At 43.1% G+C, this 27449-nt stretch overlaps 1 protein-coding gene across 2 annotated transcripts in view; it reads right to left on the bottom strand.

Annotated features, from left to right (window-relative positions):
* Window positions 1-295: 295 nt before the first annotated feature.
* The window catches only part of dmxl2 (Dmx-like 2), a 98419-nt gene continuing 71265 nt past the window's right edge, over window positions 296-27449 (bottom strand). Inside the window, exons 38-56 of one of the 2 annotated variants that reach the window (XM_085804977.1) lie at window positions 27146-27391; window positions 25957-26115; window positions 25133-25213; window positions 21900-22090; window positions 21129-21262; window positions 20886-20971; window positions 19681-19882; window positions 18365-18482; window positions 16355-16420; window positions 14299-14385; window positions 13144-13265; window positions 11962-12103; window positions 7026-7086; window positions 6752-6879; window positions 6561-6638; window positions 4886-4977; window positions 4697-4749; window positions 2924-3141; window positions 1410-1622 (exon numbers count right to left, since the gene is read on the bottom strand). In XM_085804977.1, coding sequence (XP_085661103.1) covers window positions 1410-1622; window positions 2924-3141; window positions 4697-4749; window positions 4886-4977; window positions 6561-6638; window positions 6752-6879; window positions 7026-7086; window positions 11962-12103; window positions 13144-13265; window positions 14299-14385; window positions 16355-16420; window positions 18365-18482; window positions 19681-19882; window positions 20886-20971; window positions 21129-21262; window positions 21900-22090; window positions 25133-25213; window positions 25957-26115; window positions 27146-27391 — 2477 coding nt within the window. Of the gene's footprint in view, window positions 1623-2923; window positions 3142-4696; window positions 4750-4885; window positions 4978-6560; window positions 6639-6751; window positions 6880-7025; window positions 7087-11961; window positions 12104-13143; window positions 13266-14298; window positions 14386-16354; window positions 16421-18364; window positions 18483-19680; window positions 19883-20885; window positions 20972-21128; window positions 21263-21899; window positions 22091-25132; window positions 25214-25956; window positions 26116-27145; window positions 27392-27449 lie in introns of both variants that reach the window. The other variant, XM_085804985.1, reaches the window with a different exon arrangement.

The following is a 27449-nucleotide window of genomic DNA, read 5'->3' as shown; positions in this document are numbered from 1 at the left end:
TTTCATGTTTGTACAAGCTGTCGTGGTATTTCATATATATATTTATATCATTTATATATTAAAACTATTTCAAACGTTTTACTAACTAGGCCAAATAAAGCCAGACATTCATTTGTATAGAACAGTTTCTTCTTCCTTCTTCTTCAATAGCCTTTTTATTGGAAATAAAACTTTTACTGTAGTGTCTCCAGAATTTTGAGTGCAAATATCTATTCCTTATGGATGAAACAGTAAAAACAACTAGCGAGGTAACACACACACACACACACGTACACACACACACACGTACATACAGTAGACTGTGCTGCACATCTCCCAGTCAGATACAGATACAGTAAAACCTCTTACATTCCTAAAATAAAAGGCAATAAGTTAAATAGTCTTATAAAGGAATGGCCAAACACAACAGACACAAACATATAAATAATTTAAATAATAAGAATAATAAAAAAAAAAAACTAATTCAAGAATAATTCTTGTGCAAAACCAGAAGTGAACCTTTGTGTTTCTGCTCTGAGTGGGTTTGGTGGGGGGAGTGGACCAGACAGATGGAGGAAAAACATTGAAATCACAGTCACAAGAGGAAAAAAACACATCAATCGTCTCCCAAACAGGAATGTTTCTAGCAGTGACGTCGTTGCCACACAAACAGGCAGGTGAGCGGCAGTGGTGGGGGAGTGGGGAAGTGTGGAGGGGGGGCAAAAATGCACCATCAACTTGGTCCATAAGGGGCAGAGAGAAGAGAAGAGAAGAGAAGCCGGGCAACAAAACCATTGAAACAAAAAAAACAAAAAATGCAGATTCCAACAAGTCGATCACACTGGAAACCACTGACTCAAGATCAAGAACAAACCACAGTGCTGGTTACAGTTAGAGAGAAGATGCTAAGAGAGAGAAGAGAGAGATTTCAGCTGTGGGCACAAAATGACGACAGTTATTACACAACTTTTTTAAGAGTTTTGCTTTGTTTTGTTTTGAGCAACTTTTTGTTACAGAGCGACTAAGTTATTATTATCAACAGACCTGTGATGCACCGCGGGACGACAACAGGACATGCATAGCTTCCCTATGGACACACTCTACGAGTTAGAGATAGAGAGATTCTTCAATTAATTACAATAAATCTAGCTTTTTAAAATCAAGTATGACGACTTTTCACTGGTAACTTTTGCTTTCATTCAGCTGGAGGAGGAGAAAGGAGGGAGGGAAGGAGGGATGAGGAGGAGGGGGGAGAAAGATTTGCAGCTCCGTTTGTTTGTTTGTCGTTCTGGTTCTGAGCGAACACGTAGATCTATAGACGGTGGAAGAAGCCGGATCGGCGTCTCGGTCCAACACCGACCGACCGACGAGCGTTTAGCGACAGAAAGAAGCTCCTGATTGGTCGCTCCTCTCCGAGGGGGGCGGGGCTACTACAGCGCGTCCACCACCAGGCTGCTGGGGACGTTGTAGCGGTCGGGGAGGACCCTCATCTTCAGCGTGCCGTCGGCGCCGCAGGTGAAGATGCGGTTCCCCGGCCGAGTCTCCACCTGCATCACGCCGGCGCCGATGTTGCGGAAGATGGACTGCTTGGCGTGTTCGGTGCTGAACGAGTGCATCAGGCCGTGGCCCGCCAACTTCCACACCTGGAGAGGAGACCACACAGGACAGATGTTACAGGTTAGAGAGTCTTATTTTTACCACAACAGCTCATTAATTAACAAACTCTGGAGAAGAAAAACATTAAAATAAAAAATTCAGAGTCCACACTGCAAAAACTTAAAATCTTACCAAGAATATTTGTCTTATTTCTAGTCAAAATGTCATTTGTAATCAAAACAAATCTCATTATACTTAAAATAAGACTCATGCAGCTTATTTTTAGACACTTTTTTACTCCTTTCAAGCATATTTTCACTTGAAATAAGTAGAAAAATCTGATAGTGGAGCAAGTATTTCCTTTCTATTACAAGCACAAAAAACCTTGCTTTCACTGGCAGATTTTTCTACTGATTTCAAGTGAAAATTTGTTTGAAACAAGTGAAAATGATCTAAAAACAAGTTAATTTTTAGGTGATGAGTCTTATTTTAAGTGGAAATAGATTAGTTTTGACTAGAAATGAGACATTTTGACAAGAAATACGACAAATATTCTTGGAAATATTTTGAGTTTTTGCAGTGCAGTAAGATGGTGGCTTCTCCCAACCTGAATTTACTCATTTACTCATTAATGAACCAGTCCTTTAAAGGGATAGTTCAACATTTTGTCACACTGGCCCATTGCCATAATCCCTATAGTCATAGCAGTAGGTTCGTTACCTTTAATTGTCGGTGCAAGCTATTTTTAGAACGGCGGAGCAGAGCCGTGAGCTGCTCAGAGCTACGCTACGGAGGCTCATTATGGGATTTCTTGGTTTCCCTCATCAAACTCATCAAATACACAATCCAACAACTCCACAACGCTCTGGTGGACAAGTTGTGAGCTGCACATTCACCACACTATGAGATAATAACACAACGTTACCAGACAGAGTTGTTTTAGAGGGAAATTCATGCAAAACTGATGCACGTTGCCTTCAGGGACAGTTTTTCATCAACAGTCTCTGTATTTCCCTCTAAAACAACTCTGTGTGGTAACGTTGTGTTATTATCTCATAGCGTGGTGAATGTGCAGCTCACAACTTGTCCACCAGAGCGTTGTGGAGTTGTTGGATTGTGTATTTGATGAGTTTGATGAGGGAAACCAAGAAATTGCAGGCTTCAGTTTTCGTTTTGCCTCTTCGTATGGACAGAGATATTTCTGTGGTGTGGACAGAGTTTTTTTTTTTTTTTTTTTTTAAATATCCGCTTCAATAAATATCCATACGTGTAGTCCAGGCCTAGATCAGCAGTGGATCAAACACTGATTCTAGATCAGCGGTGTGAGCGGTTCTGCCTGCGTGGTTACCTTCATGTTGCCCTCTGCAGAGCCGGTGACGAAGAAGTCCTCGAAGGCGTCCAGAGCCAGAGCCTTGATGGCCGAGTCGTGGGCCTGGAAGGTGTGGAGCAGCTGCCGCTGACGGATGTCGAACACACACACGAAGCCCTTCCTGCCGCCGGTGATCAGCAGCTGCTGCTTGGGAGCGTACTGCAGCACGGTGGCGCCGTTCTCATGGCAGGGGAACGCTGAGGGAGGGGGGGAGGAGGAGGAAGCATATGTGACACAGTTGCACAAACACACACACACACACAAACACACACACACACACACACACACACACACACACACACACACACACACACACACACACACACACACACACACACACACACACACACACACACACACACACACACACACACACACATAGGGATGGTTACCGAATTCTGTACTTTTATAGACCGAATCTCCTTGTTGTTTACATTCTACTTCCGGGTAGAAAACCAGCACGTCATTTGAATGAGATCAATAGTAACCAACAAGAGTTTAGCTAGCCTATATATCATATTTTTCACGCCCTATCACCGTTTAGACAAATCTGAAATGATTGAAGAAACATTACTATTTCTGTGTGTGTGTTTTGTGTTGCTATGTGTTGTATTTATTCAGTTTGGGGGAATCACAGTGTCTAGAAAGCATCAGTGGCTCAGCTGACAGGTACAGCAGTAGCAAAGTTAACGGCGGTAGCTAAGCTAACAGCAGTTGCAAAGCTAACAGCAGCAGCTAAGCTAACGGCGGCAGCTAAGCTAACGGCGGTAGCTAAGCTAACAGCAGGACGTCAGCTGTTAAAACCCTCCCGTTGTGGGACACGACATGAAACTACTCCAGTTAGCTCAGTCATGTTGGAACTCAGATATCCGCTGGAGAAAATATTTGTTCATGGAGCGTTTATTGAGTCACTGAGTTATTAAAGTTAAACAGGTAGCTAACCGTTAGCCCAGCTAATCTATGATAACTATGACTAATTACAAAAACATGCACACAGAAATAGTAATGTTTGTCCAATCATTGGTTTTATAAACTTTACAAACATCAGATTAGTCTAAACGGCGATATGATATGGTCCATCACTATTGTTCCTGTGCTGGTTTTCTACTCTGAAGTAGTTGTAAACAACAAGTTCTATTGGTATTTACTTGTAGCCAAACGGTTCCACATGTCGGTACCTGAACGCACCGTCGCAACGTGTGCGTCTATACGTGACGATCAGTTTTGGGCGAGTTACTTTCAAAAAGTTATGACAATAAAGTAATAGTTCCTAGTTACTTTCCCCAAAAAGTAACTGAGGTGAAACTGAGCTCCCAAAGTTTTTTTTATTAATAAGAAAACTTTGGAAGCTCTACCGGTATTTAGCAGTGTGCAGACATTTCTCCTCTTTTTTGTCCTGCACCTGCCTACTAGTCGGATGTGCATGCGTTTTCCTCCTTTGCGTGTAACTGAATTACTACATTATAAAAGTAACTATATCAGGAAAGTAACTATTACTTGGACGCGACCCGATCTGGAACTATAACCAACGGAGCCTGTGTGGAGGAATACTGAGTGAGTTGGTTAGTTCCAGATAAACGCCTTTTTTTCAACTAGATGGACTTAAAAAAAAAGAGTATATAAGTATTGGTACTGTTATCGGTTCAAATGTGAAAGGTACCCAACCCTACACACACACACACACACACACACACACACACACACACAGACACACACAGACACACACACACAGACTGTGGTGTGTGTTCTTACCGTGGACCATGGTATTGCTCGGTGAGATCAGAGTGTCCCACAGACAGACGTTTCTGTGGAGAAATAAATCAGATTATTGTTATTATTGATCAGCTGATCAGCAGTGGTGATGTCACAGCTGCGGTGATGATGTCACAGCTGCGGTGATGATGTCACAGCTGTAGCGGTGGTGATGTCACAGACGCTGACCTGTTGTCGTTGGACTGTCCAGCGGTGGCGATGAGGCTGGAGGACGTGATGAAGGCGAAGTCACCGCAGGTTTTAGTGTGACACTGCCAGCTCTGAGGGACGGGGAGCAGAGGTTCAGAGGTGTGTGTGTGTGTGTGTGTGTGTGTGTGTGTGTGTGTGTGTGTGTGTGTGTGTGTGTGTGTGTGTGTGTGTGTGTGTGTGTGTGTGTGTGTCTGTGTGTGGCAAGCGGATTTAACATTTAAAAGCTAAGTTTGACTCTCCGGAATTAACATTGTAGATATCAACAACGTCTTTCTGACTCGTCGTAATTACATTTTGAATAGTTGGATTTTTTATTCAAGATATCTGTAATTCAGTTTTGCCTCGTCAAAAAGAACATTTCAGATATCCGTAACTACGTTCTTCCTAGGACAAATGACGTACGACACTGTTGCCATTCATGTGTATGGGGTTTGTCATTACAGATATCTACAATTCAGTTGCAGATATCCGCTATGTGAATTACAGATATCTGTAACTGAATTATGACTAGTACTAATTCCAGTTACAGATATCTACAACTTAATTTCGACTAGTCCAAACTTAATTTCAGATATCTGAAAAGGGACATGTAGATATCTTTAATTGAGGTGAATTAAATATATCTTGAACTGGAATTATGACTGGTCAGAATCAAATTGTAGATATCTCAAACTGGAATTAGTACTAGTCGTAATTCAGTTACAGATATCTGTAATTCACATAGTGGATATCTGCAACTGAATTGTAGATATCTGTAATGAGAAACCCCATACACATGAATGGCAAAAGTGACGCCATTTGTCCTAGGCCACGCCCCCAAATGCAATGAGCCAATCACAGTGCACATAGCACTCGGACATTCTCTACTTCCACGTCCATTGAAATGCATTGCAGTTAGTCAGTTTTTATAGGTTTTTTCTTGACATTTTAAGTTTAAAATGGTCAAACGGTGTGCATGGGGTACATGCAACTCCGACACTAGGTATCCTGAGAGGCCACAGGTGGATTTTTTTTACCTTTTCCCAAGCCACATCTCAACCGAGAGAAGTGTCTGCTCTGGATAAAGTTATGCAGTAGACCACAACACCAACTAAACGTGGATAAACTTAACAAGGATGTCTACATCTGTTCTAAGTTAAGTCAACAACGTATTTGAGGCAACATATTGTCAGAGATGTTTAGATGTTAGCCAGTATCACAACTAAGCATAAAGCCCACTAGCTTAATGCTAACGTATAATGTAAAACCCCATAGAGAGGCTAACAGAAATTAGCCTGTCGCTATCGGCAGCCATAGCAGTAAAGCTAAGTGAAGTTTTGGTGACTTCGAGGTGATATTTAATCTTTCTGTCTCCAAAAATCATCAATTGCCTCCTGTGAAATGTCTCCTACTGTGACAGCTGTTGCCATAGCAACTGTCACCGAATGTTGACTGTTTGTCCGAGCGAGTGGAGGGGGCGGGGCTTAGCCAGAGGTCGATTGCGGATAGGAAGAATGTAGTTGCGGATATCGGAAATGTTCTTTTTGACGAGGCAAAACTGAATTACAAATGTCTGCAACACATATCCAGTCTGGCTTTTAAATGTTAAAATGGCTTGACATAGTCTGTGTGTGTCTGTGTGTGTGTGTGTGTGTGTGTGTGTGTGTGTGCTCACCAGGTAAGGTTTGGGGTTGGACGACGTCTGGTTCACCTGCCACAGACTCAGGAAACCTTCTCCATCAGCGACTCCACACTGCAGCAACAACACAGAGAGTTCAGACAAAACACAGGCACTGCAGTGTGTGTGAGTGTGTGTGTGTGTGTGTGTGTGTGCGTGCGTGTGTGTGTGTGTCTGTGTGTGTGTACCTTGTTGCCCTGGGAGTTGAAGTAGAGCCTGGTGACTCTGGCGTTTCCTGCTTGTCTGAAGCAGATGAGCTGCTGAGGTCGGTTCCACTCAAACATTCTCACACTGCCGTCCTGAGCCCCCGTCATGTCTGAGACACACACACACACACACACACACACACACACACACACACAAAGACACACACACACACACACACGCACACACACAGATAAATAACGGACCATATGCAGCAGTGACGTCCTGACTCACACAGACTTGAACGTGGGAACTCACAGTACTGGTAGATGGGGTGAGACGTCATCCTCTTCACGTTGTTCAGGTTCCTCTTCATGATCTGAGGAAAAAACAAATGAAAACAGAATTAATATTAATGAATAAACTTTAAAGGGATAGTTCAACATTTTGGCCCAAATTGGCCCATTGCCATAACCCCTATAGAAACATAAAACATTCAAATAAAAAGTTCAGAGTCCAGTTCAGACTAAGATTGTGGCTTCTCCCAACCTGAATCATTTACCCATTAATGAACCAGTCCTTTAAAGGGATAGTTAATCATTTTGTCATACTGGCCCATTGCCATAATCCCTATAGTCATAGCAGTAGGTTTGTTACCTTTAATTTTCGGTGCAAGCTATTTTTAGAACGGTGGAGCAGAGCCGTGAGCTGCTCAGAGCTATGCTACGGAGGCTCATTATGGGATTTCTTGGTTTCCCTCATCAAACTCATCAAATACACAATCCAACAACTCCACAACGCTCTGGTGGACAAGTTGTGAGCTGCACATTCACCACGTTATGAGATAATAACACAACGTTACCACACAGAGTTGTTTTAGAGGAAAATTCATGCAAAACCGCTGATGCACGTTGCCTTCAGGGACAGTTTTTCATCAAGCAGTCTCTGTATTTCCCTCTAAAACAACTCTGTGTGGTAACGTTGTGTTATTATCTCATAGCGTGGTGAATGTGCAGGTCACAACTTGTCCAACATACAGACTTTTGAACGAAATAATAGATTTTCGTGAATAGATAACAGGAGAAGTTACACAATGTCCCTTTCTGTCCGTTTCCCTTTGTTGTGTCATCATTGTTACCATGTCCCTATAAGCAGGTAGGTTGTAGGTTTTTTTGCTCCTGTTGTCTTTGTTTATACATGATTTTGATTATATTATCCAATTGGGTGTGTTATTGGGATTTTAAAATTTCAATATGCACAAATCTAATCTTGATAACCTCACAACAACAAAGCTCTGTGGGAACCAGTGACTTAGTGGTCATGTCATTGTCCTTTTCTCTATGCATGTATTTTATTTTATTTCATGTTTGCAGTGATGTTGCACTTTGTGCCCAAGACAAATGTCTCTTCTGGGACAATAAAGTTAATTTGATTTGATTTGAAGCTGTTCATCTTTACAGCTCTGATCTCAGATGAGAGTCACCGTCACAGTTGTGTCTGTTCTTCGCTCTCTGCAGCTACAGACGCTGTCATCCAGGAACATTAACCCTCCACAACCTCTGTAGTATCACATCACAGCCAACATTTATCGCCGGCTGGGACATGGAGAACCCTGGCCGTGTGTTCGCTGTGACGCACATGTGTACCTTGGCGCGCGGCTGTGAGAGCGGCTGCTATCAGTGTTTACAGCCGGCCATCCCATAGACGCAGCAGAAACAGCTGTTTAGTCGGCCGCGCTCACGTTGGTTCAACCCAACAACAATAACAGTTCAACGTTCACACACACACACAGAGCCCAGTCTGAGTCTGAGTCTGAGTCCCGGTCCTCAGAGTTCACACCTCGACTCAGACGTCTGTGTTCATGGATTTACAGTTTTTCCTCAGTTGCTAAAACACTAAACTCTGTTGTCTGAACCCACTGATTGAACCAGTCAAAACCATCAGCACTTTTCACCTGTTTAGACTCAACTTGCCAACACATTTTCATTGTGATGCACCTGTGTTGCATAGGCAAAAGTCAAACACAACTAAAGCACAAGTTTCACCGGTTGAACACAACAACTCAGAATGGATCACACTTGTAGCTAATGATGTGAGGGAACATATAAACCAGTTCAGGATGAAGTCCTGTGGCCTGACCCAGTAGGAGAAATGATGCTGTGGCTGAGTAATGCTTCTTCTTAGTAATGCACTTCTCATTTCTATATTTTTGTACTTTAATTTTACGTAGGCTTACTGCATACAAGTGCTAAATGCACAAGATTTCTGTTTGTTTTTGTACTGTACAAGTGCTAAATGCACAGGTGTTTTGTTTTGCAACATGCATTTAGCTACAGTGAACAATAAACATGTATTTCTACAGCTTCATGTCCTGAGCGTTGTGTTTTCTATTTGTCTATGTAGTGTTTAGTGACTGCTCAGTAGTGTTTTTAATGTTGATTGACTCGGGGCACGATTTGACAACAGAGTTCAGTTTTGAGAACAGATTGAACTGTTTTGAGGTGAAAGTTTGGTTTTGCAAGAAGAGTCTGAGGTTTTGTGAATGTAGCTTGAAAATTGGGGTTTGTGTTCACAGTTTAGAGAAAAGGAGAGAAGCTTTCCACAAATGTGTCTTAGCCATCGAGAAAAACTGTAACCTGATTCATCTGCTGCATACGGTGTACATTTTAGGACATCCTCAGGTGTCAGGCTTCAGCCTCAGACTTTAGATGAAAAGGCATGAGGTCTTAGGAAAACCACTGTCAGGTGTCCACTAAACAGCCTCAGAAGAAAGTCGTCAGACCAAAAAGCGTCAGAAAAAAAGGCGTCAGACCAAAAGGTGTCAGAAAAAAGGCGTCAGACCAAAAGGTGTCAGGAAAAAGGCGTCAGGAAAAAGACGTCAGACCAAAAGGCGTCACAAAAAAGGCGTCAGAACAAAAGACGTCAGAAAAAAGGCGTCAGAAAAAAGACGTCAGAAAAAAGGTGTCAGAAAAAAGGCATCAGAAAAAAGATGTCAGAAAAAAGGCGTCAGAAAAAAGGCGTCAGAAAAAAGGCGTCAGAAAAAAGATGTTCAGAAAAAAGGTGTCAGAAAAAAAGACGTCACACCAAAAGGCATCACAAAAAAGGCGTCAGAACAAAAGACGTCAGAAAAAAGGCGTCAGAAAAAATACGTCAGAAAAAAGGTGTCAGAAAAAAAGACGTCAGAAAAAAGGTGTCAGAAAAAAGGTGTCAGAAAAAAAGACGTCAGAAAAAAGGCGTCAGAAAAAAGACGTCAGAAAGAAGGCGTCAGAACAAAAGACGTCAGAAAAAAGGCGTCAGAAAAAAGACATCAGAAAAAAAGGCGTCAGAAAAAAGATGTTCAGAAAAAAGGTGTCAGAAAAAAGACATCAGAAAAAAAGGCGTCAGAAAAAAGACGTCAGAAAAAAGGTGTCAGAAAAAAGACATCAGAAAAAAAGGCGTCAGAAAAAAGATGTTCAGAAAAAAGGTGTCAGAAAAAAAGACGTCAGAAAAAAGGCGTCAGACCAAAAGGCGTCAGAAAAAAGACGTCAGAAAAAAGGTGTCAGAAAAAAGACGTCAGAAAAAAGGCATCAGACCAAAAGGTGTCAGAAAAAAGGTGTCGGAAAAAAAGACATCAGATTAAAAACTGACTATTTTTATTTCTTCAAACCTTGATTTAACAGTCTGCAGACCATACTTTTTTTTTTGCTGCTGTAAAATTAAAAACATCATGTTTTTAAATGTGACATGATAATTAGCACATACTAATTTCTTGTTATGTGTTATGTAATTGCTCATCAAAGCTTTCTGCATGAATGTATTTATCCACATACAATCATTGAAAATGAAATTGTTGAATATTTAAATAGGCTATAACTTTATTTATAGGTTAAAATGGCGTAAATTCACATCACATAACAAAACATGATGTTTTTCATCCTAGAGCAGTAGAAACAACAACAATAGCAATAAAAGTAAACCGTCAACACTTATGTCAGGCCGACATATCCGCGCTGTTCTGGCAGAAGCGCTGCACAAAGGAAAATCGCGCGCAAGCTGGAGCCCTCCCATTCACACCAGATGCGCATTTCTCCATACCGGTCAACCAGCGCCTCTGCCTGTGTGTAGGCTGTGTGGGTCTGTGGCTGCGTGTGTAGTGTATGTGTGGGTCGACTGTGGCTGTGTGTGTAGGCAAAACGCAAACACACGGCTATTGTATTTGTCAATCGCAGTATTTTATTTTGAAAATTGCTTTAATCTTGAAAATTAACCGAATTCTCTTGTGTTTCTTTGGGTAACTTCCTGCCCAGATTGATGCGATCGTTCGCGACTCACACACAAAATAGACCAAAACGATCGCTGCAGGGTGCGAGCCGGCTGCGGAGGTGCGCGCCGCGGTGCATCTGGTGTGAACAACACAATCGGTTAACAAGGGCGCCGGTAGGAAACAGACTCTGTTCCGCGTCTATTCATGGCACTTCCGCGTCCGGTGTGAACCTGGCGTTACATATCGGAGACGCGTGTTCCTTTCGGGTGCAGTCTCTTTTCTGCACGACAGCTCGTTACCGGTGTCGTGTTTCAATGACGTCATTAAATACAGCGATAGATAAATAATTTACTAGTCTGCTCCCCCCTCCAAAAAAAAAAGCCCCAACTGAATCAAAGTTTGAAGAACACCTTTTGGTCTGACATATTTTTTTCTGACACCTTTTTTCTGACGTCTTTTTTCTGACACCTTTTTTCTGACGCCTTTTTTCTGATGCCTTTTGGTCTGACGCCTTTTTTCTGACGTCTTTTTTTCTGACGCCTTTTTTCTGACGTCTTTTGTTCTGACGTCTTTTTTCTGACGTCTTTTTTTCTGACGCCTTTTTTCTGACGTCTTTTGTTCTGACGCCTTTTTTTTGACACCTCTTTTCTGACGTCTTTTTTCTGACAAAGACAGCTTTTTTTCTGACGCCTTTTTTCTGACGTCTTTTTTTCTGACGCCTTTTTTCTGACGCCTTTTGGTATGACGACTTTTTTCTGATGCCTTTTGGTCTGACGACTTTTTTCTGAGGCTGTTTAGTGGACACCTGACAGATGTTTTCCTAAGACCTTATGCCTTTTCATCTAAAGTCTGAGGCTGAAGCCTGACACCTGAGGATGTCCTAAAATGTACACCGTAGCTGCAGCACAGAGCTCAGTTTCCCCCTGGTGGACGAGACCGGCCACTGCTGGTTTCACTGTGTGTGTGTGTGTGTGTGTGTGTGTGTGTGTGTGTGTGTAGTCGGAGTCTCACCACACTGGCTCCCATGCTGGTCTGGCCGCTGCCGAGCCACGGCATCGACGCCGACACGGGCATCTGAGGAGGAGCGAAGGGGGCGGAGCTGCTGGCCTGAGCGATGTTGGTGTGAGACGAGCGGTGGTCGATGTCGTCAGAGCTGAGACACAGAGACACAAAGACACAGACACAAACACACAAAGAGAGGTTCAGACCTGCCACTTGGAAAACCAGATAACATCATGAATCAGTCAGAGGCCAGACCAGAGGAGATGTGATTAAGACATAAGACTTTGTATTGATCCCACATGTGCAACAGCAGCACAGAAGTACAGGACACATAAAGAAATAAGGAATAAAAATATGAAGACTTTGATTTGTACGAACTTTGTACTTGTCTTCTGATAACTGAGCTGCTTGTGTAAGTCACCGAATTCATGTATGTATGATCTTATTAATTGTTTTATTGTCTAAAACAAAAGATTGATTTAAATCACATTACCATTACCCAGAAAATGTTAGCTAGGCTTTAATAAAATGTCACACAGCAGGGTTAGTTGTAACGCAGTGTTATAACTAACCAGCCTGTTATGTGGAAAGATAATTAAACATTCTACAGACCAATATGTTGGCAAGTACTTAAAAACAGGATGATTTATATAAGTTAGAGTAATGAGTGGTGACACGTGCTATGCTGCTGCTATTTTTGTTTTGTTTTGTTCTGTATGTTTGATTGTCTTTCACTTTTTCCAAATTTTTTGAGGAGGAAGGAAGTAGGGGAGGAAGAAGGGAAAGGAGAAGAAGAAGGAAAGGAAAGGAAAGGAAGAAGAAAGGGAAATCAAATCAAGCAGCTTCTCTCTTTTCACTCTTTTGTGACTGCTTATTTCTTTTATTAATAAATAACAAATTGTACATTTTAACATTTTTTAATTAACTTGAGTTGTAACAGGGTAGGCGTAATAAGCTATGCTTCAGCCTATGCCTTTTCGGTCCAAATTTTCTTTTTCTGTTTACTTATTGTTTACTCTGATGGATGTTTTTTTTTTTTCTCTCTGGTTTGTTACTTCTCTTGACCGAAATAAACGAAACGAAACGAAACTCTCCTTGGCTTTCAGACCGACAGGAAACGTGTTTTATGTCATTTCAGTGTTGTGTTGTTGTTGTATCTGTGACTTTGTGTCTTTGTGCTGTGGCTCTGACCTGCGTGACTCTTTGTCAAAGTCCTCTCCGATCCAGGTGTACGGCTGCACGGCCACCAGAGTGGACACGTCCACCTCCTGCACGTCGTGAGTGGACGCCAACACGATCTCGTTGGAGTTCGCCTGTTACAGGAGGAGGAGCCAGGAGGAGAGAGAGGAGATTAAAGGAGGCGCCAGGTCCGTTTGTATCTTCAAGTTATTCTCCACATCTCAATATAAGTGGTTTTAAAGGGATACGCCAACATTTTTTTTTTGTGTCTTGCCTCACTCCCAAGTCCATGACCAGCAGATAGACACCATCCTTTCGACTGTGCGTGCAGTAACAAGGGAGATAGAGCCGTATCGCCTGTAATTAGCTTAGCTCAAACACTGGAAGTGTATGGGTAGTGTTAGCCTGCCTCCACCTAAAGTCGCTAACTAGCTTAGCTCAAACACTGGAAGTGTATGGGTAGTGTTAGCCTGCCTCCTACCCGAGCCGAAATCAGCAGTCAGAAGCTGATTTCATTTTAGCTCTAAACTCTGTAAATATATCACTTTATCCACATTTCAAACATTTTTAGGCGAGAAAGTAGCCGTTTAGATCAGCAGTGTGTCGTTAATTTGTCTAAATACCAGCTGTTTACAGTTTTGTTTGGACGAATTTGGCGCTACTCAAGCTAGCCGTTGTGACCAACGCACTTCCGGTTACTTTCACAAAATAAAACACCCGTTGCCCTTTACATACAGAAAACCATGACGATAGAAGTTGTGATTTTACTTTGAAATAGGAAGCTAACCTACCCTCGATGTAGCTAGCTTGAACCAAAATAAAGCGTCTTTGCTTGAACCCTCCATTTTGACCGATCTCGTCCCGTTGCCTTACCGGAGAGTTTTGTCAGCTCTGAGACGAAGATCGGCCCTCCGGTTTCCGTTTAGAGTTGCTGAAGAGTTTCTCTGATGACTTTAGGTGGAGGCAGGCTAACACTACCCATACACTTCCAGTGTTTGAGCTAAGCTAATTAGCGGTGCGGTAGCTCTGCCCGTATCTCCCTTGTTACTGCACGCACAGTCGAAAGGATGGTGTCTATCTGCTGGTCATGGACTCGGGAGTGAGGCAAGACACGAAAAAAAAAAAAAAAAAAGGCGTGTCCCTTTAATCACACGCATTAAAACCGACCTTATTGATGGCGAACGCCATGATGATATCCGACTCCTTGTGGATGATCTTGGCTTTTCCTCCGGGGTATCCCAGGTCGGCCTCCACCTGCAGGAGCAGAGGAACCACACACATCAAGGTCTGAACTAATCACAGCTGCTCCTCATTAACTCATAATTAACATTATCAGGTCAATCAATTTCCATCTATTAAAGCAACAACAGATTTCAGATCCCCTGCACCTGCACATGAAGTTAACGCTATAGAAAATCCCACTATAAGTTCAGCCACATTCATTAACTAAGAGGTGGAGTTAATCAATCAGAGTTAATCAATCAGAGGCAGTAGAGTTCTGTAGAGTTTCTGTCCTCCATGACCAGCAGCCTGACAGTGAACATGCACGTTAGTAGACGACTCTGAGTTTAGCTTTAGCTCCAGCAGAGTGAGTCCAGCTGGAGGAAGGAGGAGGAGGAGGAGGAGCAGCGAGACACAGGGAGACGTGTTATTGGTGGATCAGCTGACAGGTGAGAGGTGAGAGGGCAGAAGAGACCAGAACCAGTTAGATCCAAGCACGAGAAGACTCAAAGCCAGAAGAAGAAGAAGAAGAGGAAGAAGAAGAGGAAGAAAAGTTCCAGAGGAGCCGCTGAGAGACTGAGTCGGAGAGGAGACGGATTCACCCAGTGTGGTGCTGATCCAGAACCTGAACATCTAAACCTGAACATCTGAACCTGAACATCTGAACCTGAAGGTCTAAACCTGAACATGTAAACCTGAAGGTCTTAGCCTGAACATCTAAACCTGAACATCTGAACCTGAAGGTCTAAACCTGAACATCTAAACCCGATGGTCTAAACCTGAACATCTAAACCTGAAGGTCTAAACCTGAACATGTAAACCTGAAGGTCTTAGCCTGAACATCTGAACCCAAAGGTCTAAACCTGAACGTTTAAACCTGAACATCTAAACCTGAACATCTGAACCTGAACGTCTAAACCTGAACATCTAAACCTGAACATCTGAACCTGAAGGTCTAAACCTGAACATCTAAACCCGATGGTCTAAACCTGAACATCTAAACCTGAAGGTCTAAACCTGAACATCTAAACCTGAACATCTAAACCTGAAGGTCTAAACCTGAACATCTAAACCTGAACATCTGAACCTGAAGCTGTAAACCTGAACATCTAAACCTGAACATCTGAACCTGAAGGTCTAAACCTGAACATCTGAACCTGAATGGCTAAACCTGAACATCTAAACCTGAACATCTAAACCTGAACGTCTAAACCTAAACATCTAAACCTGAACATCTAAACCTAAACATCTGAACCTGAACGTCTAAACTTGAACATCTAAACCTGAACATCTGAACCTGAACGTCTAAACTTGAACATCTAAACCTGAACATCTGAACCTGAACGTCTAAACCTGAACATCTAAACCCGATGGTCTAAACCTGAACATCTAAACCCGATGGTCTAAACCTGAACATCTAAACCTGAAGGTCTAAACCTGAACATCTAAACCTGAACATCTAAACCTGAAGGTCTAAACCTGAACATCTAAACCTGAACGTCTAAACCTGAACATCTGAACCTGAATGTCTAAACCTGAACGTCTAAATCTGAACATGTAAACCTGAAGGTCTAAACCTGAACATCTAAACCCGATGGTCTAAACCTGAACATCTAAACCTGAAGGTCTAAACCTGAACATCTAAACCTGAACATCTAAACCTGAACATCTAAACCTGAACATCTGAACCTGAAGCTGTAAACCTGAACATCTAAACCTGAACGTCTAAACCTGAACATCTAAACCTGAACATCTAAACCTGAACATCTAAACCTGAACGTCTAAACCTGAACGTCTAAACCTGAACGTCTAAACCTGAACTTCTAAACCTGAACTTCTGAACCTGAACCTCTAAACCTGACCCTCTGACCCTGTGCTGACTCTCCAGTTCCCTCCTCCTGCTCCTCCTGCTCCTCCTGCTTCTCCTCTGCAGCGACTCCTCCTGACAGACAGACAGACAGAGAGAGCCGGGCCTGGACTGGACTGTAGGAAGTGATACTACCTTAGAGGGACTGCTAGCTCCTGCTATGCAGTTTGGGCTTAAACGGTCCATATGGTTCTCTACAGGCTACACAACAACACACACAGAGGCAGTATAGACACAAGGACACACAACACAACACAGCACAACACAACACAAACACAAACACATGCACAAACACAGAAAAATAAAACATGGAATGAAAAGAAAACAATAAAAAATCTTTGATGAATATTTGGTGATAAACGGTGTAGCAGTGTAAAACAGCTGTGTGTGTGAGTGTGTGTGTGTGTGTGTGTGTGTGTGTGTGTGTGTCACATGCAGCAGTGAAGTGTCTGACAGTGATTATTACATAATAATATAAATAGAGAGCTGCAGATATCAGAGATAAGAGCGAACTGTCTGAGGAGTCAAAGCAAAGATAAGAGCTTTAAAAACTACCAGCAGCTCAGTGTGAGTCTGTGTGTTACACTGATGCACATTAATGTTTATGGACCCTCGTTGATGATGATGATGATGATGGTCAGTTTAACGAGCTCAGTGAATCATCAAGTGTCTGAAACAAACTGTGTGGGTTCAAGAATGCAATATGCAGCGCAATATCCTTATTTATACAACAAGCAACAAGACAGCACATTATTTATGTCTTACAGGTGCTGCTTTATGGATGAACTGTTGCTAAACCTCATGTTCTTCAGTGACAACGACAATAAAGTATCGCGACACACTGCAAAAACTCAAAATCTTACCAAGAATATTTGTCTTATTTCTAGTTAAAGCAGAAGTAAGTGATATATTTGTGTTAATATAAGTCTTAAATAGTTATATCTTCCGACAGCAATCACTTACATAGAGTGTTTGGACCGAAACACGGGTCTGTCAGTCACTCTGCTCTGCTCTGAGCCGAGGAGAAAACCTTTATCGTATCCTACAGTTTTTATCCAATGAGGAGAGAGAACGGCATGCAGGGCTGTGTGTGCAGCCAAGGGACGCCGTGAATGTGGCGACGTAGGGACGAGGACTGTTATGGTGCGTTCAAGGAAACTCGTATTTTTCCGACCATGAAGTCATACCAGTTCGATCTGGTACGAGTTCACAGGTCGGAAGTTACGAGTGGCCGTTATAGTGACTTTCACTGGTAAAACAGGTCGGAAAAACACGAGTGGGTTGCCTGGAACGCTACAAAGTCGTAAGTTGTGACTTGAAGCTGTAATTTACGATTTCAAAAGCCTGCCTGGAACGAGGCATTAGCCAAAACGACCGGACCACTTACTTCTGCTTTAAAATGTAATTTCTAGTCATCCAAATCTCATTATACTAAAAATAAGTTAGTGTTTTTAGACACTTTTTACATATTTCAGGCATATTTTCACTTGAAATAAGTAAAAAAATCTGACAGTGGAGCAAGTTTTTCTTTCTTATTACAAGCACAAAAAACTAGCTTTCACTGGCAGATTTTTCTACTTATTTCAATTGAAAATTTGTTTGAAACAAGTGAAAATGATCTAAAAACAAGTTAATTTTTAGGTGATGAGTCTTATTTTAAGTGGAAAGAGATTAGTTTTGATTAAAATTGAGACATTTTGACAAGAAATAAGACAAATATTCTTGGAAAGATTTTGAGTTTTTACAGTGCAACAACAGAGATGAAATTAAAATATATATTGAACAGATTTTGTTCCGTTTCATATTTGCAGACACTTCCTCTGATAAAGACGATGTTTCTTTGCTGCACGCCGCTCATTTAACGACTAAACATATTGAACTAATCAACTATTATCATGTGATTATTAGAACATTAAGCTCCTGACAAGTCTCTCTGAGTCCGTAGAGTTCAGTTACAGTAGCTCCACTAATAACTTCATGACCTCTGATAATGAATGTTTCATGAACGACTGGGCCGACGCGTTCATGAGGTGAACTAAATAAATAAACAAATGAGTGAATGGACAAAAGAACAGAGTCACAGTGTAGATATGAACTAAGACGGCGAGTGTTGAAGTGGAGGAAACACACACAGACTCATCTCACCTCACTCTGCTTCCTCTTCTTGGTGAAGATGTAACGGATCAACGTCTCCTGAAGAACTTCCTGTTTGACCAGGAAGTGCCACAGACGCCGGGCGGGAAACGACTGATGGTTCTTGGTCCTAGAGGAGAGAAAAATGAAATAAATTCACTTCATCACATCAAACCATTAAAGTCCATTGAAGGGATACGCCAACATTTTTTTTTCCGTGTCTTGCCTCACTCCTGAGTCCATGACCAGCAGATAGACACCATCCTTTCGACTGTGCGTGCAGTAACCATGGAGATAGAGCCGTATCGCCCCTAATTAGCTTAGCTCAAACACTGGAAGTGTATGGGTAGTGTGAGCCTGCCTCCACCTAAAGTCGCTAATTAGCTTAGCTCAAACACTGGAAGTGTATGGGTAGTGTTAGCCTGCCTCCACCTAAAGTCGCTAATTAGCTTAGCTCAAACACTGGAAGTGTATGGGTAGTGTTAGCCTGCCTCCACCTAAAGTCATCAGAGAAACTCTTCAGCAACTCTAAACGGAAACCGGCGGGCCGATCTTCGTCTCAGAGCTGACAAAACTCTCCGGTAAGGCATCTTGAGCGGTCAAATGCCGCTAACGGGACCAGATCGGTCAAAACGGAGGGTTCAAGCAAAGACGCTTTATTTTGGTTCAAGCTAGCTACATCGAGGGTAGGTTAGCTTCCTATTTCAAAGTAAAAGCACAAATTCTATCGTCATGGTTTTCTGTATGTAAAGGGCAACGGGTGTTTTATTTTGTGAAAGTAACCGGAAGTGCGTTGGTCACAACGGCTAGCTTCAGTAGCGATGAACTCGTCCGAACAAAATTGTAAACAGCTGGTATTTAGACAAATTAACGACACACTGCTGATCTAAACGGCTACTTTCTCGCCTAAACATGTTTGAAATGTTGATAAAGTGATATATTTACAGAGTTTAGAGCTAAAATGAAATCAGCTTCTGACTGCTGGTTTCGGCTCGGGTAGGAGGCAGGCTAACACTACCCATACACTTCCAGTGTTTGAGCTAAGCTAATTAGCGACTTTAGGTGGAGGCAGGCTAACACTACCTATACACTTCCAGTGTTTGAGCTAAGCTAATTACGGGCGATACGGCTCTATCTCCATGGTTACTGCACGCACAGTTGAAAGGATGGTGTCTATCTGCTGGTCATGGACTCGGGAGTGAGGCAAGACACGAATCAGATTCTGATCTGTGATGTAAAAGTACAGGAGTCAGAACATCACATTTAATGACTTGTGTTGTTGATGTTGATGTGTGTGTCTGTGTGTGTGTGTGTGTGGTGCTCCTCACTTGAAGGGTGTGTTGTCTGGCTCCAGCATGGCCTTGTGCCTCAGGATTGCCGGTCCTCCTCCGGCGCTCAGGTCCGTCGGGAACGTGTTGATGTAGTTCGGGGGCGGACCGTCGAACTTGTTCATGCGCTCGAGCAGAAGCTGCTCCCAGTTCTCCAGAGTCTTCAGCACGGCGTTGCCGAGGGGCGAGGTGACGGGCAGGTCTGTCACACACACAAACACACACAAACACACACTTAAGCCGGGTTCAGACTACACGATTTGTTTGTCTTTCACGATGGTCTCCATGTCAGACTAAACCATCACAGTGGCATCAATTCTTGCTGTGTTGGTCGGGAGACCGGCAACTAGTGCGGTCACGATTATAGTTGTTCTTGGTACGATTATTGTCAGAGAAATAATCACGGTGTTACGATTATCACGATTATTATGCATTATAAAACGGAAAGGTGAAATCCGGCGATCTGATTGGTTGTTAACCGTGGTATAATGAGCATATACCACGGCTACTATTCTAAAGCCTTATCACAGCGTAGGCTATCACTCCGCCTCAGGCACGTATGACTGGTATGAATGGAAGTTGTTGTCATGTATCCATGACAACGGACTGTTGCAGTCCGTAGCAAAAGACAGTTGATGTTTTTACGATGTTAAAAAACGGACTAAAGTAGTTGAATTGACATGTTTAAGGTGAACTTTCACCTCCAGAGGGTTAACAATGGTAGAGGGGACTGAGCAGTGACAGAGGAAAAGACCAGATGCAGAGCTACTTGGAGCTAACGTCTGGACAGGTGGGACTAGTTTTTTCACAGTGAGGCTATTTTATTGAATAATATGTATTTCTGGTTGAATAAAACTACATGAAATTGATCATTATACCACTCTAAGGGGCCACGACCTGTCGTGATATATTGCGTAATCAATACATTTTACACACTTGATTGATTGATTGATTGATTTGTGTAGAGCAGGCAGCCTGGCAGCGGTCACATGATCAGCCAAAGATTGTTTATTTACATCAAGATGCTTGCTCTGTTGATGTATGATCAATACTATCAGGAAATCTCCCATAAATCCTAATCCTAATCTCATTAAAAAAAAAGTAATCATTTGATAGTACTTATTTTTTAATATCACAATATATTATCACAGTAAATTAAAATGTCGCAATGTCATTTTTTTCCAGGTTTAATGATGACGTGTTACCTGTGAAGTCGAGGCCGGTGAGCGGCAGGAAGTTCTTGACATTGTGATGAGCCAGTTTGACCATGACGAGGCGGATCAGAGCCCAGCTGAGACACACACACACACACACACACACACACACACACACACACACACACACACACAGGAGAAGGAGGTTAAACCTGAGGCAGCGGCTCCAGACCGGGACGCGTGGCGGCGGAGCGAGGTCAGAGGTCAGAGGTCAGAGGTCAGAGGTGGTCCTACCTGTAGGAGTTGGGGTCCGAGTGCTCGGTGATCTGTGTGTCCGACAGGAAGGCGTCGTCGTCGTCTTCATCGTCCTCCGCTCCGCTCTCGTCCGAGTCGCACAGAGCGTTGCTGTCGGAGAGCGGCAGGAAGGGCTGAGAGAGAGAGAGAGAGAGAGAGAGAGAGAGAAAGAGAGAGAGAGAGAGAGGATAGAAAGATGGAGGAAAGGAAACAATGAGAAAATTCAGGAAGAAGGAAACAGTGAAGCTCAGGGCCCAGTGGTTCAAAAGTAAACTGATCAGATTTTGGATAACGGATCGGATCAAATCTTGAAAATGGGTTGTTTTAGAGGTAAATACAGAGACTGCTTGATGAAAAACTGTCCCTGAAGGCAACGCGCATCAGTGGTTTTGCATGAATTTCCCTCTAAAACAACTCTGTGTGGTAACGTTGTGTTATTATCTCATAGCGTGGTGAATGTGCAGGTCACAACTTGTCCACCAGAGCGTTGTGGAGTTGTTGGATTGTGTATTTGATGAGTTTGATGAGGGAAACCAAGAAATCCCATAATGAGCCTCCGTAGCGTAGCTCTGAGCAGCTCACGGCTCTGCTCCGCCGTTCTAAAAACAGCTTGCACCGACAATTAAAGGTAACGAACCTACTGCTATGACTATAGGGATTATGGCAATGGGCCAATTTGACAAAATGTTGAACTATCCCTTTGAGACAGATTAAGTGATCCTGGATAGCAAAAAAAGAGATTTCAAAATCTGTTTAAAATCTCTCTCTCACCTTGGCCACGAAGTAGTCCCACATGCTGAGCTCTGGGGGGATGAACTTCTCCCTGTAGGCCGGTCTCTCCGCGGGGACAGGAGGGGGGTTGGCCGGCGTCTCCTTCACCGGACGCCCCGGCACCAGCATCCTCATGTTGAACCTCCGTCGGTACCGGTCCACGTCCTCCGCCGGGGGCTGGGGGGGCGCGGCTGGAGGGGGGGAGGGAGGAGGAGGATGGTTAATCAGCAGCAGAGAAACGATGAAGATGAAGATCAGGACAAAGATCAACAGGAAGTGATGAAGCAGCTGCTCGTCCTGCTCCGTCTGCAGAGTCACAGCACACACACGCACACACACACACACGCTGCAAAAACTCAAAATCTTTCCAAGAATATTTGTCTTATTTCTTGTCCAAATGTCTCATTTCTAGTCTAAACTAATCTCTTTCCACTTAAAATAAGACTCATCACTAAAAATTAACTTGTTTTTAGATCATTTTCACTTGTTTCAAACAAACTTTCACTTGAAATAAGTGGAAAAATCTGCCAGTGAAAGCAAGTTTTTGTGCCAAGGAAAGAAAAATTTGATCCACTATCGGATTTTTCTACTTATTTCAAGTGAAAATCTGCTTGAAAGAAGTAAAAAGTGTCTAAAAACAAGCTGCTTTTTATGTGATGAGTCTTATTTTAAGTAGAATTAGATTAGATCAGATCATTATTAGATCAGAATTAGATCATTTTTGACTGGAAATGAGACAAATATTCTTGGTAAGATTTTGAGTTTTTGCAGTGCACACACACACACACATGGAGATCAATACATTGACACAACACAGTTGGAGAGAAGATGCACAAACAGTGAGGGTGAAGCTGACAGCAAGACACACACACACACACACACACACACACACAAACCTGCACCGTTATCCTGGACGACGATGACAATCTCTGACACGAGACGAGACACACACAGACAAGACAGTGCAGTTAGACACACACACAGCAAACATTTGATGTAGTGTGTGTGACACAGGAGGATACACACAGAGGACACATCAAACAACAACAACAACAACAACAACAACAACAACAACAACAACAACAACGATGATGAACTGAGCTTCAAAGCGTTTCATTTCATTTCATTTCATTTTTCTTTATTCTTTAGTTTCTGCAGCCGTTGAAGGAGGCAAACACACGATGGAGAGCGACCGACAGTGAACGCACAACGCAGCATGTTGTGTTTAAAAATGGCCGTTCGTTAGTGGATGATGAAAAGGAGGAAGAGGAGGAAGAGGCTTCACACTCTTCTGCTCTGACTCTGCCTCAGTCTGAACAGCAGCTCGTATCTAACACACTGTTTCTTGATTGAACAGCTTCCACACGTCTCCGTCGTGTTCTGTTTGTGTTCGTCCGAGCAAAACGCTTCCATTTAAGTCAATCAGTGCATTTCCCAGCATGCAATGCACTCACCAGGTCTATTTTTGCCAGCACACACAGTTCACATCAATACATCAACGTAGATCGAATCGTCCCAAACAGGAAGTCAAATAAATTTCAAAATAAAACACAACAATGGACAAACTCTCGACTGTAAATTTGTCAATTTGTCACTTAATGTTGTTTTCCGGCCAAAGAACTTCACTCTCGCCTCCTCCCCCTTGAATTCACCGGGAGAGGAAAAAAATAGATTTCTGATTGGGCTTTTCGTTGACGTCAGTAAAAGCCGAGGAGACGGGGCACCCCTACACCGTACACGGCCGCGGTAGCCGTAACGTTAGCTGTATCTGTTTTATTTCCTGCTCTAGCGCTGTTATTACGTGACTTTATTAAGTTTTAATATTTTTTCATGTGAGAAAGTAACTGTTTAGATCCAAATGACGGCTGTTTAGAAGTTTGCTCCGATGTTTTTCAGAGAAGTGAAGCTCCGCAGCGACCGCAACATCACAGAGGCGGTAGCTGTCAGCAGAGCTGCTCGGCCGGCCAACCTCCGTCGTCATCCCGGGGGAGAAAACAATCGCTAATTAACTTACTCGCAGCTTTTTAGAGGGTTACCGCCGGCTGGTTAAATTATTTTTAGGAGATAAATGTTGGTCTCATTGATGAAATCTAACAATTGTGGCAGTCACATTAGTTTGTTTGAATGAAAAGTGAAGCTTCATGTGTGTATTGGACAGAGGAGCAGCGCTGCCTCTGGGCTCTGTATGTACAAGTGACCACATTTACATCAATAAATACATGTTTTACAATGAACCGATCAGTCTGCATCAAATTTTATTTCATTAAGTTATCCACCTTTTTCCGAATGTCAAAAACGTAAGCCAGTTTTGCTCTTCCGGTGGAATTTTATGTTTACGTTTCCATGGTTTCAGTAGTCGCGGTAAATGCATGGATTCATGGACCCCCCCCGCTCAGCACCGCCTCAAGCTTCCAGAGGACTCAAGATCGCATATTTTTCTCACGAGACCAAAATTTGGTACACAAACAGGGCTAAATCAAGGTGAATGTTGCATATTATTTCTCAAAAATGTGCATTTAAGACCCATTCAACACCTGAAACAGATATAAATACCAGGTGATGGATCATTTAAACATAAACATCTAGATATTTAGTCGATATCTGATCGGTGCATCCCAGGACGGATCGGAGGGTTTCACGGAATGGACTCCTTCACTAAGATCCATTTCTTCCTATCCACTTTTTAAAAAGCAGCTAAAAATACATCTCAACTTCTCTTGAATTTCCCACTCTCTCCATATCCCACATCCTTACTCTGTCTTTTTATGATTTAAATGAATGATTTTTTTGCGCCTTATTTCTATTGTCTATTTGTTACTGATTACTTTGTTCTATTTCTCTCCATTTTTCCTAATTTTTGTTCATTTTGCTCATATAACGTTGATGATGTATGCACTTTATCTCCTTTTTTTTTCTCTATGTTCATTTGTTAGCCATAGAAATGTGTCTATTTGTCTAATTTGTTATAGGAGTGGATCTTATGTACGAGCCAATCGGCTTCGTTCCCTCCGTGCACCATTGAATATAAATGTGTGCTAAATAAATAAACCTAAACCTAAAAGAGTTGAACCAACGACGACGCAGACGCAGACGTAGACGGAGTAGTGTGGACTCTGACTTCACATCTAAACCTCTGACAGTCACAGGAGCTTCTATCAGCGTCTGTGATCTACACACAGACAGGACTAGTGGACTAGTGGGGCGGGGGGGCATGGAGGGGGGGGGGGTTGTACCTGGTTTAGTCTCAGAGTCAGAGTCAGACTGAGGCTGCTGCTCTCTGGACTCTGGACTGTCCTGTCTGGGTCCAACAGAGGCTTCAGTGGCACAGCAGAGACGACACAATGAGATGAGTTACAACATGTGCATGCAATGCAGAACACACACACACACACACACACCTACACCTACACACACACACACACACAGACACACTGCAAAAACTCAACATCTTACCAAGAACATTTGTCTTATTTCTAGTCAAAACAAATCTCATTATACTTAAAATAAGACTCATCACATAAAAAGTAGCTTGTTTTTAGACACTTTTTACTTCTTTCAAGCAGATTTTCACTTGAAATAATCTGATAATGGGGCAAGTTTTTCTTTCTTATTACAAGCACAAAAAACTTGCTTTCACTGGCAGATTTTTCTACTTATTTCAAGTGAAAATTAGTTTGAAACAAGTGAAAATTATCTAAAAACAAGTTAATTTTTAGGTGATGAGTCTTATTTTAAGTGGAAAGAGGTTAGTTTTGACTAGAAATGAGACATTTTGACAAGAAATAAGACAAATATTCTTGGAAAGATTTGGGGTTTTTGCAGTGCACTGCACACACATACAGCTGTGGGCTTGTCATAACACAGAACACATACAAAGAACCGTCCTCATAGCACTAGTGGGCTGCTGGTCTGGAATGGGGCATTCATTGTTAAAGCATCTCGCACCAAACCAAACCAAATGCAAAAACCTGCACGAGAACCAACCAAACCATGCACTGCAATCCTGCAAACCAGCAAACCAGCACCGCAATCCACCGCCAGCGGCCCCGTTACTCACAGCCGGCCCCCGCCGCCCTGGGGAGGGAGGAAGAGGGAGGAGGAGGAGGAGGGGGGGGTCGTTTGGGAGGAGTGGGGTTTGGGCTGAGGCTGCTCTGCTCTGGTCTTCCTGTCTGGACTTGAGGCTCCTCTGGCCTGGCTGCCTCAAAGTCAGCTGGCACTGGGACACAGGGCAGAGGCAACACTCACACAACTCAACACACCGACACGACACAGCAGCAGCAGCAGCAGCAGCAGCAGCACGACGCCGCTGCACTGAACTGTAGCTTCATATCTGTGGACTAATGTGGACAATGTGGAGCCAGAGGGACGAAGACTTCTGATCAACGAGTGGAGGAAGAAGAGGAAGAAAACAACAAGAGGAGGAGGAGGATGATGATGAAGGCAGAAGGAGGACGAACATCCAGAGAGGTGCCGTGTGCAAACCTACAAAATAAGGACAAGAAGTCTGCACACTGCAGGGGCTTAGCAGGCAAAGTTTAAAGGGATAGTTCAACATACTCCATATAGTCATAGCAGTGGGTTTGTTACCTTTATTTTTTGGTGGATGTTGTTTTTAGATCGGTGGGGCAGAGCCGTGAGCTGCACGGTATTTCCACGTTTCCTTCATCAAACTAAATACACAATCCAACAACTCCACAACGCTCTGGTGACCTGCACATTCACCACGCTAGGAAATAATAACGTATAATTATGTAACATTACGACACATGAAGCAAATACTCGTGTCTGGAATGTAGTTCCGGCTGCATTTCCCTCTAAAACAACTCTGTGTGGTAACGTTGTGTTATTATCTCATAGTGTGGTGAATGTGCAGCTCACAACTTGTCCACCAGAGCGTTGTGGAGTTGTTGGATTGTGTATTTGATGAGTTTGATGAGGGACAGGGGACCTGTCCTCACCATTGTGTTCACTGAGCAGCTCACGTCTCTGCCCCGCCCATCTCAAAACAACATGCACCGATAATTAAAGGTGATGATGAACCTACTGCTGTGACTATAGGGGTTATGGGGAGAGGAGGATCTGACTAAATGTTGAACTGTCCCTTTAACAGTGGCGGATTTCTTGTCCTTTTTTTTACTAAAGGCAGAAGGAGAGCCGAGGCTGTGGAGGGAGGAAGAGTTCACGCAGCGACGACAGAAACCGATAAACTCAATAATCAATAATTCACCAGCAAATGATGGTTTTACCTGGAGGGGCCTCGGGTCTCTTTGGCTTGATGATGACTTTGGCTCCGCCCCCGAACACGGCGGCCCACATGCGGTTGTTGAGCGGATGCGCGGCCAGACGGAAGAGCTCGTTGCTGCTGTGAGTTCCCAGGCCGTGGATGAGCAGCGCCAGGTAGACGGCCACCACCGCCTCACACAGCAGCACGTTGAGCCGCGGCTGGTCCTCCTCCCGCGCTGAGGTCAGCAGAGAGATGAGGGACGACACGCCTGCACACGCACACACACACACACACACACACACATATACACCGTTAATTATAACATA

The sequence above is a fragment of the Trachurus japonicus genome, chromosome 3, assembly GCF_045865225.1.
Source record: "Trachurus japonicus isolate A0001 chromosome 3, Traja_1.0".
Classification (NCBI taxonomy): Eukaryota; Metazoa; Chordata; class Actinopteri; order Carangiformes; family Carangidae; genus Trachurus; species Trachurus japonicus.
The sequence above is the reverse complement of the archived record's forward strand: the minus strand, read 5'-3'. Positions and strand labels throughout refer to the sequence as shown.